This window comes from Opisthocomus hoazin, chromosome 1 (assembly GCF_030867145.1).
Source record: "Opisthocomus hoazin isolate bOpiHoa1 chromosome 1, bOpiHoa1.hap1, whole genome shotgun sequence".
Classification (NCBI taxonomy): Eukaryota; Metazoa; Chordata; class Aves; order Opisthocomiformes; family Opisthocomidae; genus Opisthocomus; species Opisthocomus hoazin.
In genome coordinates, this window is record NC_134414.1 from 116,585,959 (window position 1) to 116,606,193 (window position 20,235).

Consider the following 20,235-nt stretch of genomic DNA (forward strand, 5'->3'; position numbering starts at 1 on the left):
AGAAGGAATGTGGTATTTTTATTAGTCTACCCCTGTGTATATGCCCATCAGCAGCAAATGCATGCTGTGCAGTTTGACTTTCTATTTCTGAGTTATGCGAAACCTCTGAGAAGAGAGCATGCAGAAATGAAACCAGGGCACCTGACGCAATGTATTTTTGTTACAAGCATTTTGAGAGAAAAAACTGTTGTGGGAGTTTAAAGCACTGCACTAAATATATTCCTTGTCTGACAATTCTATCTCCAGCAGCAGGAGAGCGTAAAAGCATTTCTGCTCCACGTTTCCATATTCTTCCCATCGTTCACATTCTGATGGAAAAAACTACAGAAACTAGTTATGAAAGAGGATATTCCTACAATGCCAGCTTCCACAACTGTATTAATGTGCAGTACATATTTAGCAAGTGCTGTTTTACCTGACATTTGGGGTGGGGGGGAGTGAGGGAACAGTCATTCAAAGGGCTGTTTCAAAGCCTGTTTCAGTCTGGGAGAAGCAAGGCATCAGTCACAGCTCCATCAGTTAAAACCCAGGATAAATTAGACAGAACAGATTCTTTTAAATATGAGTCCAGCAGGGATACCAAAAGGTTTACATCCCTCCTCCTGCAAACACGCCACGGGATTCTTCGTGCTCCCAGCAGGACACCAGAGCTGCCTTCAGATGCTAAGCAAAGCCCCGAGCTGCCCCGGGCCCCGGGTGCGGCTGCGGGAGGGCAGCCGGCTGGCCGGCCTGGGGACAGAGCGGTACCCACCGTAGCACCCATCCCCATCCCCCCCACTGCAGCCCTGCGGGGCTGGGCACTGCTTTGCCCCAAAATCACAGGCACAAACCCCCTTGGTTCAAGCCCCTGAGGACCCCATCAGCCTCTTCCCACTCGGCTCGCAAGAGCCGACAGGATTGCAGCATGCTGCTGGCGGTGCAAGAGCACGTCGCTCAGGACCTTACAGTCCCAAACGCACGGCGCTGGTGCTGGAGAAGGCTCTATCGCACAAACTAGCCCAGTGGTCTGTTTCTTGCAACAGTCTGGGCAGTACATCTTGCTCCTGGGGCAACCCAGCAATTGCACCAACACGAAATCCTCTCCTGGGCTGCTCACTCTCATTACAGTTTCAGACAGCGTAAAACTCTTCCGTATTATATCCATTTAATAGCTGATATGGCCTCTGTCATGATGTTATATCATACCCTTGCAGGATGATGGACTCCAATCTAATATGGCTTTTCCTTCTCTAACTCCTGCGATTCTCTATCCATTTTGCCATTCAGATGGAACAGAGCCTACTCCGATACAACAGCAGAACGTTATAGTCACACAGAATAACTTCAATGTAATCGCAGACAGAACATTAACTCTACGTATGTTAAAAAATATAAGAGCTGGAAAATAGACGTGGAAGGCACAATGGTGCTGAGGGCAAGTTGAACCAGACAGTTTGGTTGGTTAAAGCACTACCCAATGAATACGACCTTCATCTTTCATCATGAACAGTCTTCCCCCCCGACCCTGACTTTCTCAATTTTGTGTAGCTCTCAATATTGTTGCACAGGCGGGTTTGCAACGGACTTTTTGGTTAACTGCTGAAAATGAGCCAGGAAGACTACATCACAGGCCGGCATTATCGGGCCGTGCGCCCCTCTGAGAGGGGCAGGCAGGTGATCCACCACGTTTTGGGCACAGGGCTCTCCCGACGGATGCCCCGTGAGCTGGAGAAGCCGGTGGTGCCACACAGCGCGGGAGCGAGGGAGGTTGCAAAGCACCCAGCTGGATGGAGACCGGCAACAGGAGGATCAGAAAGGTGGAACAGTTTCCCAGCAGCGATCACTTCCCCCAAGCTGTTCAAAATGCTTGTTTGAAAAGAAAACTGCTTTTTTTCTCTGTTTCTTTTGCCATCCTTTAGTATAGGATAGAGAAAGTTCCATGTTTCTATCAAAAGAGGAGGCAAAAAAGACAGATAATATACACTGTTTAAAAATGGGATAGAGATGGTAAGCTGATTTTCCTAACAGGCCCTCCACAAATTATCTCATTATCACAGGCTGCAAACTAAACTGCATTTTTTCTTAGGACTGCCTCTTACAGGAAGAGCTCTGCTCCTAACTGTTTATCACACATTTGAGCTAAAACCTATCAATGTGCACTAAAAACATTACAGTTCTTCTGAGAACCAGGGAAAGGTTTCAGCTAGTGAAGCTTTTTGTCTAATGAACTTTCCAGAAAAAATAAATAGGCTTTGCTTGTTCTGATCAGATTTTAGGGCCACACAATTCAAAACTAAAATATATAAACCAGTCACACAGAAACAGGCTTATCCATAGCACCCTTACCCACACACAGAAATCAGAATGAAGAAATGGAATGGCAGCAAATTACTCTCCCTCAGTGACTGCAGGAACAGTCAACTTCATGTTCTTTTATGTGAGATGTACTGTACGAAATCAAATGACCAAAGAGGTTTAACTATTTGGCTCCCAATCACTTACCCTTTGGAACTATCCGGACATGCCATATTTTCCCTATATTGAGCCAGCATATGTAATCCACCTTCAAAAAGCTGCATATTACTAACTGTGCCCATACACAGCATTATATATAACTATTTTTTTGCTTTAAATGCATGTAATAGCAACAAGGATGCAGACACGGATCTTTCAGTCGAGATTATTTATTACCATTGAAATTGCAAACCCTTCTTTATCATTTGTTTTTTATTTTGCTGATATACATACTGCAGGTATTGTAGATGTGTAGCGGTCGCCTAACTATATTCTTTTTGAGTAGCACATCGGTATGTGTCTGTATTTATCCTACAGTTCTTCTGTCATACCTAACTGCTTCTGAAACGAAAGCATGGAAGATGGTTACCGTAGCACACTGCAGACAGAGAAGGACAGGTAGCACGTTGTACTGTTTCTTGGATCCTTTTCAGCAAAGTGAGGGTAAAGTACAGACATTGTGTGATACGAAGTGAATCTACGCCTCCTTGCGAGAGAGAGGACAGCTATAGTGGGAGTAAACAGGTAAGGAAAAAAAAAAAGAGTAAGTTCGTTTTTCCTGCAGCTGAAGCTGTCAAGGTCCTTAGCAAAGGGAAAATCTGAAAGAATCGACATCTGTCAGCTCTGCTCACTTTGGGACTGACTGACAGCAAGAAAAGAGCCACTATATTGACATGGGAAACATTCGAGGCTTCTCCAGAACAGATGAAGAGATGCATTCTCTGTTCCAACAATTCAGCAGAAATTAATATACTTCTGTTACATCTTCCTTGGACTGCAAAATCCCTCCCTCACACTGCTGTTTAATTGTAACTATTGACACTGTGGGCGCACCTCAGCATGCCAACAGCCCCAGCCCTCTTTGTGCTATGTGCTAAGAACGGGGAAAAAAAAAAAGCAGTCCTGCCCAATGAGACTGTTTGCACATAGTCAGAAACGTTTCTTAAAACCACGATATAAACATACTGTTGCACTTTTATCAGTATTTTGTATTCAGTAAAAATATTCTGAAGCTTAAGGGCTGAGTGCCCACAAATCTGCTGGCACGCAGATTTCACATATCTTGTAAAGCCTACTACTGTGCTGGTGTGTGCATATGCAGCAGCTGATTTTTCAAATAGGCAAAAGCATGCACTTGCATATCTGAGCAGCAAGACTGAGCCAAAAGCACGGCAACGAATTACTGGCTGCAAGCAGGCATTGATGCAGTCCAGCAGACCTATGCACAGCACAATTACTCAAGAAAGAGAGAGAAAGCTGGCATGGGACTTATATTTTATTGTGATTGCAGAGAAAGATTCACTTCTGCTTCTGTGCATGGATCATTTTCTGTAGCAGTGCGCACTTCTTTCTTCTAGAACGTCTCTAACTTTACAGTATCTGCTTCCAACAAACTTCACTCCAGGCTAAACAGACACTTGCTACTCACACGACAGTGCACAGGGGAGTGATGCTGAGAAAAGAAGACACGCTGTGGCTAACAGCTCTGCCTGTCTTGTAAGAGTCATCTGACTAATGTCGAAATGATTCCATCAATATTGTCAGAAACAGGTTTAAGAGCCCTCCAGTTACGTTCCAAGCCTTGGCACAGGCAAAGACTAATGCAAAGTGGATACCAATTGACCAGAGGTTCTGGGAAGGTACGAAGCAACACTAAGGACCTTGACTTAGGCTGATGAGCCAGAGTTTTCTTCTCCCGTGTTCTTAACATTTGTTTCCCTATTTCAGATGGACTAGAGTATGTCAGAGGCACTGTGGGACAGATATGCTGTCAAGTGCTATTGGTTTCACATATCGCACTCGGAAATAAAACCAGACTGAGTTTGTACAACACCAGATAAGCTTGCTCACATCTTAGTCCTCTTTGAACTACGTATCCGTTAAACTGAAGTATGCTGGATATTCATACAACAATGACAACTCTGGTTCCTGCAGGACAGATACGTGCTACAAAGATCATTGGAAAATGCCACTACCACTTTGTCCAAACAGCAATTACAAATTCGGACACTTTTCTTCCATCAGGTTTTTGCTGACCCTCCTTAAAACAGATTCCTTTCCTTAAAAGAATGGAAGAAGGCTGATGTTACCAGCTCTCTGGAACAGCATTTGAGACGTCTTGCTTCAAACTGTATTTGGCCTCCAGGCTTGTTGTTTGGTTTTGAGTCACTGAATTTCTGTGTTCCTCTGCTTCACACTGTGTAAAGAGGAATAATACATTCTCTTACCTATTATTTCTCCTGTATACTTGGATTAGAAATAATGCATGTCAGGGACTAGCTCTTCTATGAAAACAGGCATGGCATAGTTTCTCCTAGAGTACCGTAACACTATTTGTAAGGCATAATTGAAATAGATTGTCAGTGTCAGTAGAAAGATTCACTGTAAACTCCCCAAAGTTCTCATCCAGTTTACAAATCTGCTGAGGTACTCTAGGTGATACCTTCAGGAAAAGAAAAATGATAAAATAGGCATTATGATACTTCAGTACCCAACAAAAAGAAAAGCAGGACTTCTCTATCCACATGTGCTGCAAAACCTCTTTTCCTTTGCCTGGGGAGCCTGCTGTTAGAGCAGCAACATTTGAGCACATGCCTCTCTTTATTCTTTTGTTGCCATTCTTAACAGATAAAATTGACAAGCCTGACTGACATCTGTATGGATTTCATATACACAGCAACAACATGAATGAGAAAATGGCCTCCTACAAGACTGCTGGGACTCTTGTTCATTATCGTTATCGCTACCATGACTCACGCAGATGATGAGAGTCCCAGCCAGACCCTCCTCCTTGCGCTCCAGGTTGCACTTTGCAGCACCTTGCGTCACCAAACGGTTGTACAAGCGATCAGTTGTCCTGCCAGCCCTGGAGCCTCTGCAGTATCGTTCTCCCTGCTTCCACGCAGGGCACCCGAGCTGAGCAGGTGGATGATGTGCTCCAGACATCAGCATGAGTCCAAGCCCAGACACGATTCAGCCCACTAGCCCAGGCCACTGGCGGCTGGGCAGAATTCAGCCAATCTCACAGCTGCCGTTCAGCCGTTGGCCCCGCAACACCTACCCAAAATGGCACAATGGCAAAGCAGGAAGAGAAACTCTGTTACCAGACCAGTAAGTGCCAAATCTGCTTTCTTGCTTCAATTCAAGGTCTCTGCTTTATTTCCACACACACACACCCCACAGCAAGCTGTATCCGCATGCAGACCAGCTGAAATTCAAGTAGAGAAGTGGGAGAGAGACCTCTGAAAATCTCATTTCTCTTCCAGACTGTTTTTCCTGGACATCTACTGAGTTATGTTATCCTGTTATCACTGCAACTGTACTCATGAAAAGGGAAATACTAATTTAGTTGTTAACCTCAAAACAATTTCATGAGGGTTCAGCGAAACGGCTACGTTAAGGCAATTAAATAAACTGTAATGAAAAACGAGGCACCGTTTTCACGACTTACACCTTTACAAGAATTTGGATGACGACTGCAGAAGGTCACTACGCTTTGCATGAATCTGCAGGTATCCGTCAAACACCGAGAGCAGCCGGGGAAGCAGGGCGGCCTGGCAGAGACATCTGCTGGGAGCTCCTCGCATTGGTCTCATGCCTCGGTGCTTCAGCTCTCGGGGGCTGCGAGTTCTCCCAGCAGCCCCAGGCTGCTCCAGCTGCCTCTGCCTGGGGAGTGGCTTTCTGGGGAATGCAGAATTCAGCACACACCTGCCTGGCCACGGCCAGCCAGCCACTCAACGGAGGCCAGAAATCTTTAAGGTGCATGCTGGAATTCAATTAGAAACTTTTTCATCTAAAATGAAGGTTATAGTTCTCTTCCAGCTGCCCAACGCTGAACGGTCTGTCAGAGGAGGCCTGGGCACTGGTGAAATCCTTCCCTTTCCCAACCATATACAGCAGAAGATGATCAATGTTTTAATTACGGAAAGGAACTATCAGTGAAGTTCTCTGGATTTCTGTAATTTTGATGGTGTGATTGCACTAAGGCTACGAACCTGCTTTTACCCAGGTTAAAAAACAAAAATTAGGTTTCAGATTTTAGCATCTAAATAAATTGCCTCCCTTCCCACGGAGACATTGACTACACTCTCCACTTACGAAGTGGATTCAAATCCCTTTCCCTCTTCCTCCTTCACAGTGGGAAAACACAGTTTGATCATACTGGGTTGTTGGGATCAAACCATGTTTCGACTACACACTGGTGCCACGTTTTGGTTTCAGATGCTTGCTTGAAAATTATGAAGACAGCGCAGAAAGCACTCATTAATTAAACCCTAGAAAGAGGAAGCCCTGTTTTGTATGACAGCAGAAAAGAGGGTGCTTTGCAAATTCAATTCCCTTTTCCCCAAGCGCGGGGACATAGCTGATGTAGAGCATCCCACAAATGAAAACAAGCTGTATTTGATTCCACGCGTACCAAATGCTTGAACTGTGTTTAGCGCATCACAGGTCTACGGTTTGAGCAATACTCCCCAGTGTAGCAGGTTCTTTCCTGCAGACACCAGTTCACATCCGATGGGAGACCGTTTTAAAACCAGCCTCTGCTCTTACACTGTCAGAACAGCTCTCTCCCTTAAGCTACTTGCACACAAAAACATGTTTACCTCGACCTATCAAAGCACCGGGGGAAAACAACAGCCCCTTGAAGGAAATTAATCCCCAAAAACCTTTTGAAATGTTACAAACAGCTTACTACCAGAGTGAATAGATACACTAACAAGGATAAACATGCACTTGGCCCAGACCCTTGGAGGGAGCTAGCTGCATGCCCACCTTCCACTCAAGCCAGCGGCAGGCAAATGTTGAGGGCCCGGTGGGCGGTGGCCAAGGGCCGGCCGATGCCGCAGGGCCAGCACAGCCCGCGTACCCAAACCAGCAGACACCAGAAGCTGTTCAGTCCTCGTAGCCATAGCACCTCACCTACCCTCATCCAGCTACGTCCAGTGAAGCTTTATCACAGCGATCGGCTTCTTCAAAGCAGTTACACGGGTCTGAACTTGCACTGCCCACCCTCAGGCACGGATGCTCAACACGGCAGCACATGCCTCGCCTGCCGTTACAGGTAAGTGGTGAAAGCATGTTGTTTCAGGAAAAAAAGGCTCGCCTTCCCCTGTCTGCCCCTAATCACGTTTAGGTGTTCCCCACAGGAAGCCTGTGGGGCCAGGGCTACCCACAGCTTTCCCCTCCCAGCCAAACAAGCCTCTTCCTCTATTGACCAATGAATATTTAATTATTCTGTGCAAAATCAAGCAATTTTCTCCAGAAACACTGAATCTTCCCTCCTGCTCCAGAGCAACCCACTCCTGGGTGTAGCATTATGGTTGGACTCAATGATCTTATAGGTCTTTTCCAGCCTATGATTCTATGATCCCTTCAGATATAGGAAGAAAATGGGAACAGGTCTCACCGTCCCGGAGGAAAGCTCAGCAAGGGTAGGTAAAAACTGATGAAGACAACACTCTGGTAATTCCCCAAAAAAAGAAGGGCAGCCTCAATAGGATTAGTTCTGCCAATCTTGCAGATGCAAGAGAAGTCTGGCACCTCATTGCAAAGTCCAGCAGTATCCACAAGCAAGTCCTGACAGGCCATGGAGAAGGTGTGGGAAAAAAATGAGGCACTTTTGGACTTCACCCAAGCACGGGTGCTGAAGATCACACCTTGCCTTCAAGGGACTACAGAGCACGAGTGGTGGATCAAGTACACAGCAGCCAAGAACAGCTCCAGGAAGGAAGGCGGCTCCATAAGGCATTTCTGGCACGACACACCACTGCTGCAGGGCAGGAAGCCCGCAGCATACCAAGATGCTCACCTTGGTTTGGCTCCCAGGCAGATGGCCCATGCTGCACCATTCTGCAGGGAACAGCCAGGCCCCCGGGAAGGCCCCGTTGGCGGGGAGGCCTTGCCTGATACCATGAGTACATTATGCAGCTTTGAAGGAACTGAACGGTGTATAGCAAAGGGCATTGAGTTCTGTCCTCCAGCAGGTATGTCATCCAGTGATCCCAATGTCCGAGTTTTAACCTCCAGGACAAAAAGCAGAGCCTGGCCTATGCTTTAGAAAAGGACGAAATCTCCGAAATTAGGTTTTGTTTCAGTATTTTTTAAAAAGCATACCTACATATCAGCATTCAGATGTGCGACATTTCAGATGGTCCCTATGTATTATTTGCATCAGGTTGCTATCAAGTATCAAAATTATGAGCAAAACCCAGTTTAATCGTATGCCCTGTTTTCACTAAACCTTTTTCTTCTGCTCCTCGTCCACTGACAGCTGCATAAAATACGAAGCGCCTGCTCTTGCATCATACAAGTGAAGAAATACTGTAAACAACGATTCCCCCTGCTTAAGTAACTTCAGGATGTCCACGATTACAACTGTGTCACTTCAAGAAACACGATTAAAGTATCCAACCCTTACACATAGAAATTAGATACGTAATTAGAAAACAGTCAGATGGCAAGTCATTAAGAATGGCTTGGCCTTCTCTTCTCTTACCAAGGAGTTTCCACTTCCTCACGCAGAGAATGAACCACATCACCGTAGCTATGTTAACCATAAATGGAGGATGCACGCATTTTTTACTATTAAGCTGTGATGCTTTTTGCATACAGAAGCTTGTAAGAAGCTCCCAGGAATTACTTTTGGGTTACCTGCCTTTCCATCACTTAGGAGAAACAGAGGTGCTAGAAACAGTAACTACAACAGAACTTTTCTTCCTCTATGCTATTTGTTACCAGCTATTGATTTATTAATATTTTCTACTGAAAACCCCTAATGTAAACTTACTCTGCATTAAGAAAATCAGATTCTCACGTTTAATTTCTACCTCAAACGGAAACCTGATCTGCAAGAACTGGAAAATCTGTTGCTCCTTACGAGAGCAGAGCTCAGCAGAGGGACAGCTGAGAAGCAGCAAACCCGCGTTGTACTTCACGACGTATTTCTCAGATTAATTACTACTTCCTATGCTCCTCCAGGATGCATTTGAGGGGCAGGTTTCATCTGCATTCTCCTTTGCTCGGCTAAACGTCAGGCGGGCAGGAAGGAAAGCGATGCGAGGAGTTAAAGCTGCTACCACTGCCAAACCCCTGTGCTCAGGGAGCACTGTTAAGCTGCAAAGACGCTTCGGAGCGCCTCAGGAAGAGGAGATGAAATATTTTTTACGGAGAAAGTGGAACCTCAGGGCAGGACACCCCGCTGCTGCCCAACGCGCCGGGCTCAAACCCCCCCCTGCCCCGGCGGGGCTCGGCCTGCCGCCGGTACCCAGCGCCCGGGCCCCGGCGGGCTCCTCCTCAGGGCCCAAGCCCGCCCCAGCACCCAGCGCTGCCCCACGGCTCCACTGCCCCGTTCCCGCCTCTGCGAAGCGCTCAGAAACCCAGTAGCAGCAGCGAGAAATAAATAATCGTTGTAACCGTTTTTGAAGGCCTAACAGTTCTAACGTGCGCCCACGCGGCGGCGCCGGATCTACGGTCTCCAACGCCTCACGCCGGCACCGGGAGGGCGGCGGCTACCCGACCCGGGCCTGCGCGCCGCGTCCCTGCCCTGCCCGGCCCGGCCCGGCCCGGCCCGGCGGCGTGCCGCCCGCCGTGCCCCCGGGGAGGGGGGCGCTGGAGGAGCGGGGCGTCGCGACCGCCCCAGGCACACCGACCCGCGGCCGCGGCAACCGCCGCCTTCCCCGCCCCCGCCATGCCACGGACGGCGGAGGCCACCCCGCCGCCCCTCGAACTACCGCTCCCAGCAGGCGCCGCGACCCCTCGGCCGCCTTCCGCGCATGCGCCGGGCGGGGCGGGACACCACCTTCCCCCGCCGCCTCCGCGCGACCCTCCCGCAGCCCATTGGCCGGCGCCCGCCGGACCCGGCCGCGCCCCGGCGCCCCCTGGGAGCTGTGGTTTCCGGCAACCCCGCAGCGGGCCAGCGTCGGCGGGGTGGGCGGGGCGCGCGCACCACCGGTCCCGGCGTGCCGCGCGCGGTCCGGAAGGAGGCGTCAGCGGTCGGCGGCAGCGATGGCCGGGCAGATGGCGGCGCTGGGTGAGCGGGGTCTCGGGCTGCCACGGCCTGCGGCGGCCTTCGCCCGGCCCGAGGCGCGGGCGCCGGGTGTGCCGGGGCCCTGGCGGTGTGGCCCCGGCCGGGCTCTTCGGGCGGGCGCGGCCTGCTCCTCCGTTTGCGCAGCCGAGGCGCCCGATGGGGCGGTGCTGAGGAGCCCCCCGGGGTTCCTGGGAGCCCGCTGGGGTTGTAAAGGCAGCCGCGGCCGCCCCGCCGGGCGGGGGGAGCCAGCGCGTTCTCCCCGCCCGATCCGAGCTGTTTAGGTCGTGGGGGTTCGTGCTTTGTTGGGTGTGCGGGGAAGTGAAAAGCTGGCACCGGGACTGCTCCTTGGCTTCGAGGCGTGGAATAGACTGCGCTGTGCGGGAAGGTGCTGTGACTGAAACGGGAGGAGTCAGCGTGGGTTTGCGTCTCCTCATTTTTAGCCTCCCGGTGGCGTTGGAGGAGATGTTTGAGTCAGGAGCTTGTCGTTTGGCTGCGATTTTGTGCAGCCTCGTTAGCCAGATGTCCCTTAGGGGTTATTCGTAGGCAGCTCCACCTCAAATATGAATTAGCCCGTATTTTTGAAGTACGTTGCGGAGAGAAAAAGAATTATTATAGGGTGGTGATATTTTTTGCTTTGCTGTACCTCTTGGGCTTATTTTTAATTAATTTAATATTTATTGCCTGAGATTTTTTACTCTTCTATCTGCTTTTTGTTGAATTAAGAGACTGGAACTTGCTGGTGACCTTTGAAGAAATTGAAAACTATTTAGGTAGCTGAACAGGCTTCAGAGCATGAAATGAAACTGCACCAGGTGTAATGTATAATGCCATGTAATTTGCATTGACTTCTAAGTTTGCAGCAGTAGATCTTCTAACCCTGCTCTTTAAAAATCTGTGTTTCAGGTTCGGCTATCCTGGCTCTCTTGTTAGCTGGCTATCTAGCGCAGCAGTATTTACCAATGCCTACACCAAAAGTAATTGGGATTGACCTTGGCACGACTTACTGCTCTGTTGGTGTCTTTCTTCCTGGAACAGGGCAGGTGAAGGTGATTGCAGATGAAAATGGGCACAACAGCATACCAAGTATAGTCTCTTTCACAGACAGAGATGTGTATGTAGGATATGATGGCCTAGAACTGGCCGATTCAAATCCTCAGAACACCATATACGATGCAAAAAGATTCATTGGGAAAATCTTCACTTCAGAAGAACTAAAAAGTGAAAGTAGCAGGTATCCGTTTAAGGTAAGTAGCCATCTTCTTCAGTTCTCTCCAAGCAGTAAGCTGTAGGAAGCTTGGAACATGTAGTAAGTGACCGGCTTTTCTGACCTTGAGTCATCTGGCTAAATCTGATATGCCTGAAAACCTCAAGATGTACCCAGAGAGGGGAGGAGGAAGCGGTTGTGGAAGTGGTGCACCTCTGCGTGGGAGCCGATAGCGATTTTCCAGAGGACCCTGTCCTCTAGTGTGAAATGCGTTTCAGGGTAATCTTCCAGCCCCTTCTCTTAAAGCGTGAATTTCAGCTTGAAATTCTAACTTGCTTTGCTGAAACTTCATTTCTCCCTTGATATTATTAAAAAAAAAAAAAAAAAAAAAGTGTAAAAGTCACAGCTTCTCTGTCCCGGCGCTCTTTTTTCCCCTAGCACTTTTCTAGTACTTGACCAGCAGCAGATCTTGAAAGCTCCTTTTTTTCTGAAAAAGGTACCGCATTAATTTAGCGTGGTGCAATATTTGCTGAAAAGAGACAAATTTGCAGGTACTGCAGACAGTCTTTGAATTCTTTACTTGTTAAGAGAAGCTGTTCCAGTATCAACCTGTTTGCTTCGTTTCACAAAGAAGAACCTGTGGGAAGGTTTGATGGTTAAAAAGTGTTACTTTTGTCTTCCAGTGTGGTGTTGAAGTTGATTATGCAGTTGCTAGGTCTTAACTCGTTTGAATGTGCCTTACCTGGGCATGGTGGGTGCAGGAAGAAAAGCGACTCGGGAAGTGGCAAAAGCACACTGATCTTTTTCCAGAATAAACAAGACTGTACGCAGATGAAATTTGATGGGAGCAAGGTCGGAGAGCGTAAGAAAAAGACTTCTGACCCGTGGGTTGTGTTGCTTTTTCCTCCTAGATTTTCAACAACAATGGATCAGCTGAATTCTCCGTGACAACTAATGAAACCTTTCACGTCACTCCAGAGCAGATTGGCTCTCAGCTGCTACTGAAATTGAAGAGAATGGCAGAAGACTACCTCGGCATGCCCGTTTCAAAGGCAGTAATCTCTGTGCCGGCAGAGTTTGATGAAAGGCAGCGGAATGCTACCATTAAGGCCGCCAGCCTTGCAGGTGACGTCTCTCTATTCCAGCGTTTTCCTGTGAAGCCTTAAAATTATGTTTAGGTCTATTTCACTAAAAGTGAAGGCTTTGGGGAGGATATAGAGACAGTGAATCAGTGATAGAGAACCTTAGAATACATTCCTTCCCCCCCAAACCCAACCCGACCATTAACAGTTGTGAGGGACAGCAGCAGACTCTTGGGTACCAACAAGTGCAGCTGACTAATGCAGGCATAGATAGCTAGAAAAAGTAATTTTTACTTTGGGGAAAATACTCCTTTTGGTAATCTCCAAAGAGAGAGACTATACAGAGTACCCTTGGACAATAATTTAAACAGAAATAGAATATGTGAAATATATCTCCTTAGCAAGACTTACTCTGGAAGAAAGGTGTTTGGGCAATTCATGGTACATGACTTCACCCAGATACTGAAGTAGTATTGCTTCAGGCTTAAATAAGGAAAAGAGTTCATTGAGTATTATTGCTTAGAAAACTATTTCCTTTAGATCTCACATTTTACTTAAGGTAAATTTCGTTTGAAAAAAAAAAAAAAAAAAAAACACAAAGCCCCAAACTAATGGTAAATGTCATTATGATGTGAACACTGCAGTTTTCTGAAATACCTGACTGTTGCTCGGTGTCCTTGCTCTTTGTAGGGCTTGAAATTTTGCGAGTAATCAATGAACCCACAGCTGCAGCTATGGCTTACGGACTCCACAAAGCTGATGTGTTTAATGTTCTGGTGGTGGATTTGGGTGGAGGAACTTTGGATGTGTCTCTGTTGAACAAGCAGGGAGGGATGTTCCTCACACGAGCCATGGCAGGTGAGAAAAATGCTTTACTTTCTCAGGGAGTTGGGGGGAAAGGAAAGGTGCACCTAAAGTCACCGTTAGAGGGTTTTTTAAGACATACCAGCCTTGTCACAGAGTGTTCTCTGAAAGACTTCTAAGCTGCCTTTCATGCAGAATTAGGTTTGTGGCTGGTTTCAACTATTAAGGTGAATTCACAGGTTTTGGTGACTCAAAGGAATAAGCTGTGGCTTTGTTTTATCCATAGCTGTTAACTTTCGTGCCCGCTAGTCAACGTGCTGGTGTGTATTACAGTGACTTTGAGTGGACTTTTGGGGGCTGAGGGTGTTACAAATCTTTGTTACCTCCGTCCAAGCTGGAAATACTTGCCAAATCAGTGACCAGTGCTTTAGAACATCCTTGCCTTGTCTTTGGCTCCAGCTCAGTTGGGCAGGGTTTGGGAACTCCCATGCTGCTAACCCAGAAGTAGGTTTTGTGATACGTTTATGCCAAAGTGATTCATCACTTGGCAAAGAGTTCTGGCAGCAACGTTTAGTAAAACTGTTGTGAATACGCAACTGCTTTTCAGGTGACCTGGATCCAGACAGGTCTGAGGCGCAGCGCTGGCTGACTGCGTTGCCTGGAATGAACAAGTTCTGATGTGAGCTGCTGCTCAGTCCAGCAAGAGTGGAACAGCAAGACATATTCAGCAGCTTTGTTCTGATTTGTTTGGATGGGGGTCTGCTAAGTTAATTTCCCTTTTTGGTCAAAACAAAATGGTGGAAGCTTGGAGAGTGTTGTTCAACACAGATGAAAATCTGCGGCCGTTTTTTAACTCTGCTGAATGTAAAGCACGAACAATTGTTTGAAAGGTTTTGGAAACACGGTGCAAAGATAACCTTTCCAAAGAAATTGGTTATATATAATACTTTTTTCCCCTCAATCTCTGAAGGCTAATATAAGCTGTACCTGTTAATAGAGCTTGAAGGTCACTGCTTGCATTTTATCACTTTCTTCCACTTTCGGCAGGGTGTGTACAGATACTTGAGTAGCATGTAATTTTTTGTGGGGGTGCATGGAGACATTGAATGACTTGAAACTGTTAGAACAATAATCAGTATAAAACTGTACTGTGGAAGTGCTAAGAGAAAAAGCCTTTCTGGGCAGAGGGAGAAATTTGAAACGGGGAATTTTAGCTGGAAAAAGTATTTGCTGTGAGAGATTGCGCTTCAGTTACAGGGTTCCAGCCAGAAATCTATCATTACTTATTTTCTTCTGTAGAGAATACCTCTGTGAGTTGACAACCACTTTTTTTTCTGTTGTGCTGTAACAGAGCAGTTCCAGGGGAAAAACATTGAGGGGGACAAATTCTAAAATAGTTGCTAAATAAAAGTCAGGAAATTACTATTCATCGTGCATTCTGCAGTGGACAACAATTATGTCTTTTCTCCCATCTCTGTGATCTCTTGCTCTGTGCTTACAGTCCTGGTGTCATTGTTCCAGCCCTTGAGAACCATCTCCCAATAAAAGGGAGACGCGTGCTGCTTTCCGAAGTTTTGAAGGTGACATGTCTGATGCCTTCTTTTCTGATGTTTCAGGTAACAACAAACTTGGAGGACAGGATTTTAATCAGAGGTTGATGCTGTATTTATATGATCAGCTTCGCCAGACGTATGGTTCTCTGCCAACGAGAAAAGAAGAAATACATCGCCTCAGACAGGCTGTGGAAGCAGTTAAATTAAATTTGACTGTTCGTGAGGCAGCTACACTAAGGGTGTCATTGACTATGCCAGAAAGGAAGCTTACAAAAGAACTTCCAGAAACTGAGGAGGAAACAAACACTGTGCTAAAAGTCAAGCCGTCACAAAACCCAGAAGATCTGAAAAATCTTGGAGATGCTTCAAAAGTAGAGAATGACTTTGACAAAGTTGTGTTTGAGATGGAGATCTCTAGGAAGCTATTTGAGATGTTAAACGAGGACCTTTTTGAGAAGATTCTTGTGCCCGTTGCGCAGGTGTTGAAGGAAGGCCACCTGCACAAAGCAGAAGTGGATGAGATTGTGTTAGTGGGAGGCTCCACCCGGATTCCTCAGATACGCAGAGTTATCCAGGATTTCTTTGGGAAGGAACCTAACACCGCCGTCGATCCTGATCTAGCAGTTGTAATGGGCGTAGCTATCCAAGCAGGAATTGTTGGTGGGTCCTGGCCTCTCCAAGTCAGTGCCATAGAAATTCCTAATAAGCATTTACGGAAGACTAATTTTAACTGAAGAGAAACTCTTCCCCATTGCATTCCATTCCTCCAAAAGTGTACTCCGATGGTGCATACTCATCTGACTGGCAGCGGAGCCCAGTCTTAGCCATTGTTACTTCAAAAGTATGAGTCGTTTTTGATGTTCTGAGATGTCCTGTATTTGCCTGTAGATTGGATATTGGAGGAAAATGCTAGTGACGACACCCTTACATTTTCTTGCTAAATTTTATTAGCAAATTCTGAAGAGGTGTGTGTTTCAGATATAAATGGAGTGTGACCAAAGGTGAGGGATAACGTGGTATGGTACTGTAGGCGTTCCCAGGTCCAGTGTGTTTACTTAGAATGTGAAGCGGTGTTAATGCACATAGCACTAACAGTGTCGAGCTTAAATTTATTTATTAAATTGAGTCATTTGAGCATTTAAGCACCTTTCTAAAAGCCATGTTGCAGCTTGAATGAGACTTGCGCGTTCACTTGATGCTTCTGCTGTTTGTAACAGCATAATGGTATTCCGGAGGCTGTGCGGCAAACCGCCTCGTGCGTCAGCCAAACTTAGCTCTTGCCGGTGCAGAGTTGCGTCGCGTGCCTCCAAGGGCGTGCTGCCTGGTCTGGTTTTGATGGCTACCAGGCAGGTGCTGCCGTGGTACCACTGGTGTTCTCCACAGAGAACAAGGGCGTGTCGCCAGCTGTTTACACCTCCCCTCGCCTTACTTGAAAACTGCAGTAATTTTATGTATCTTAAAGCCACACCTGTAAATCTTCCAATGAATTTGACCAACACAAATTTCACTGTTGCACATCTGCAAGCGTGTGGTGTCTTTCCCCTGGAGTACCCCGAGCCGTGCTGCTTTCAGGGAGAAAGCGTGGGACAGAAGGGACTGCCTGGATGAAGTCTAGTTCCCGTAGTCCTAGTAAATGAAAAATCACCCAACTTTTCCGTACGTTTTAGATCGTGTCTCTGGTTACAGTTTTGCCGTATCCCCACTCTGAACATAGGTCAGAGATGGTAACTGTTCTTTTGGGAAGGAAGCAGTGTGTGTAACTCTAGATTTGAGGTCCCGCTTCTTAGGACTTTATTTTAGGCAAATAGTTTGCTACCCAGCTGTCTAGCGAATGCATGAGGAGGAAAAAAATTAAAAATCTGGAAAAAAAAATTGGTGACAGTTCTGCTCTTTTTGGAGGGTTAAATCAATACTTGAAGGCCAGTTGAATTCTTTTATCTGTGTAGAACTTTATACAATGAAAGCACTTCATTCAGCTAGGACTGGCTTCCACATCCATCAGCCGAGTCTTACCCCAGGTAAGCTCTAGTAACAGGTGGTTCTCAGCATTTTCTTCTGTGTTCCAGAATAATTTTGGTTGTCCTAGGCTTGCCAAGAAAAAGTGTGGGGCTTAGCTTTATTGTTTAACCTGATGACTGTATTAAAATAGGCTTCTTATTCTCCTGGCAGTAGTGCTGATTCAGCTGTTTGTGTAGCTATTGTCTAAACATATCTTTGAAGTAATACAATTAAAAACCTCTGAAATTGAATTGTAGTTGCACACAACCATTCCATCAGCATTGTTTAACTTCACAGAGGATTCCCAAAGTGTTGCTAACATCTGCTTAATTGCACTGAGTCGAAAACCAAAGTGTTTTTTTTTTTTTATTTGAAGATATTTTCCTTTGTACCTCTTTGAACGTGACCCCATCTCGAAGTCTGTATGGAACTTCCAGTAACACGTGATAATGTGTTCAAAAGAAAATGTTGCACAGTTATAAAGAGCGAGTGGTGAGGGACTAAGGTGAATACAACTGAAACTCCTGCGCTGAAAGAAGTGCCTCTTCAGTGAAATCACAGATGAATGCCAATATACAGTACAGTTCTCGTACGCGGTTGCTATTTGGGGCCTTTGCTTTGCAGGTATAAATGTATGTATTTAATTCAACGTAGATTCCAATGTCTGTGGAGTCCTTGTGGCCTTTCCTTCTGCCCTGCTGTAAATTCATCTCAAAGTCTACTGGAGTTACAGTAGGTCTCTACTCTTTTTGTTTTTTTAATGCACTGTGTGAAATGAGCAGACTTGTACAAAAATAGAACCACGTCACAGAATCACAGAATGTTCGGGGTTGGAAGGGACCTCTGTGGGTCATCTAGTCCAACCCTCCTGCTGAAGCAGGGTCACCTACAGCAGGCTGCACAGAGTATCTCTGGAAGAGGAGACTCCACAACCTCCCTGGGCAGCCTGTTCCAGTGCTCCGTCACCCTCAGAGGGAAGTTCTTCCTCATGTTCAGGTGGAACTTCCTGTGCCTCAGTTTGTGCCCATTGCCCCTTGTTCTGTCGCTGGACACCGCTGAAGAGAGTCTGGCACCATCCTCCTGACACCCACCCTTCAGATATTTATAAGCATTTATTAGGTCCCCTCGCAGCGTTCTCCTTCAGGCTGAACAAGCCCAGTCACGGTGAAGACAAACTATTAAAAGCTTTTTGTAATTTTGGGATGAGTTAGGTAGGAGTGTAGGGGTAACTTTAAACTGTCAGACTCTCAGTGCAAATAAATGAAGTATGTTTTTCTTTTTCCTTTGCATACTCCTTCACTCTGGAGGGGTTAAATTTCCGTAAGTGCTAATCTGGGAATTGCAAAGGAAAGGTGAGTTGTTTACTTGTTTGAAGAAACAAAAAAAATCACAAAAGGGTATTTATTCAGATTTCTATACAGATTTTTTTTTTTTAGCAGAGAAGTTACTGTACATGGGATATCTCACAATGCATCCTTATTTATTAAATAACTGTTTTGTGAATTCTGCAGTTGAGTTATTTATTTTGTCTTTTGATTTTAGTCCTGTATTTTGGCACAAACATTGAATTTTAAAGATGAGTCCACTGTACTAAGTGGATGTTTCCAGGTGTGCACATGTACTGCTTACCAGAAGTCTCTCTTGAAACAAGTTGATATTTGAAGGCTGAAATGTTTCTACAAACAATCCTTGAAGTGAAGTCTGAGGAGGGTTCCCTGTGGTGTCAAATGTATAACAAATTTACACAGCTAAAGCTTGTTTGGTGGGTTGAAATTCCGAATGTGTAAGATGCCTCACCAACTGTATGTTCCTGAATTGTTTCCAAGTGCAGATAATGAAATGCATTTTATAAATAACGTTTTAGAATGTTTTTAATAAAAGCAGTTTCTGTCCCTTGGACACTTCTTCTTTCAGTTTCTCAGGGAACCACTGTATGTGCCTTCCTCGAATTCCTTTGGAGGTTAGAGGGTGAGGTTCTAACCCCTCCGCTTGCCCAGGTGTTGGGATACCCTGGAATGACAGCTCTTCTCTGGGAAGGGGCAGAGAGGAGAGTGTTGGGAACGGGGGTGGGAGGGGGAAAAAACCCCTTTCTCCTCAAGCTGCAGTTTGGGGTGGAAGAAGCGAACTGAGACGAAAAGCGCAGGTTGGTACAAGGAAAAGCGAGGAATGAGTGGGAGGAGGGAGGAAGCGCTGACAGGGGTGGGGAACCCTGGTTGCAGCAGGTGGCAGCTCCTTGCTCCAGTTGGAAGCAGGGGCCGTTCCCACCCTGCCTGTGCTCCTTGTGCCCGGCCTGCTGGATCACAGCATCTGGGGCAGGACCAGACCCTTCCTCGTGCTGGTCAACAGCTGCCAGACGGGATGGCTCCCAGCACGCAGAGTGCAGGCTGGGGACGCGTTCATGCAGAATACGAGCAAATGTGATGGTTGAAAAGTTGCAGGCAGGGAAACTTGCCCCAGTAGGTTCCTTCAGTATTTCCAGCTGTGAGAGGGTTTCTACGTGTACGTCATCTTGGGATTCAGGCTGGGAAATGTGAGGTCTAGAGAGCTGGAACAATGATGGTGTTTCATAAATGAGTCTCGTAGCCTGCAGTTTAACCCCAATCCAGAGTTGCCATGGGCTGCTTCCGCCCAGAAACTGCCAGAGAAAGTGCTCCAGAGCATTTGCAGACCTCTTGCCTCCCGGGTGCAAAAGCCACCCTGACCGCCCTAAGCCTAGTTCCACCCTCTGCCAACAGAGAGCAATCAACTATGGCTGGCAAATGGCAGCAGTGTGTATGTTCCTTTGAGGGAAAGGTGGGGTTTCCCCTCAGCTTCTTTCCAGTTCCTCCTGTGATGCTGCTAGGAAAGTGTAAAGCAACGGTGAGAAGCAGGGCTGAGGCAACTGGCTCCTGAGAAGATACTGCCTGCGGGATTTTTGAATGTGGGGAAGGAAGACGAAGCAGAGCACGAGTACATTCTGCTCCATGCTCTTCCCTGTGAAAAGGAAAAACAGAGTTGTGGTGCCCTTCCGTGTCTCGTCCTCTCTTTAGGCTCTGCCCATGATACCTGGGCTGTCCCACCCTTCCTTTGCGTAAC

General features: G+C 46.7%; 1 protein-coding gene across 2 annotated transcripts; it reads left to right on the plus strand.

The window, feature by feature from the left end:
* Window positions 1-10,443: 10,443 nt before the first annotated feature.
* On the plus strand, window positions 10,444-18,986 carry HSPA13 (heat shock protein family A (Hsp70) member 13). 2 transcript variants are annotated; one of them, XM_075433802.1, is made up of 5 exons: window positions 10,444-10,522; window positions 11,423-11,763; window positions 12,635-12,848; window positions 13,496-13,663; window positions 15,226-18,986. In XM_075433802.1, the coding sequence occupies exons 1-5, from the start codon at window positions 10,498-10,500 to the stop codon at window positions 15,894-15,896; spliced, it is 1,419 nt and encodes a 472-aa protein (XP_075289917.1). In that variant the 5' UTR covers window positions 10,444-10,497; the 3' UTR covers window positions 15,897-18,986. The 2 variants fall into 2 exon arrangements, with proteins under 2 accessions (XP_075289917.1, XP_075289926.1); XM_075433811.1 differs by having other exon boundaries at window positions 11,423-11,559.
* The last annotated feature ends 1,249 nt before the right edge of the window (window positions 18,987-20,235 follow it).

Bases quoted from the DNA above. Each gene is read 5' to 3' on its own strand.
- HSPA13 (XM_075433802.1), top strand. From the start codon at position 10,498: ATGGCCGGGCAGATGGCGGCGCTGG. The intron at 10,523-11,422 runs GTGAGCGGGGTC...TCTGTGTTTCAG, and splicing joins CGGGCAGATGGCGGCGCTGG to GTTCGGCTATCCTGGCTCTC. The intron at 12,849-13,495 runs GTGACGTCTCTC...TGCTCTTTGTAG, and splicing joins TAAGGCCGCCAGCCTTGCAG to GGCTTGAAATTTTGCGAGTA.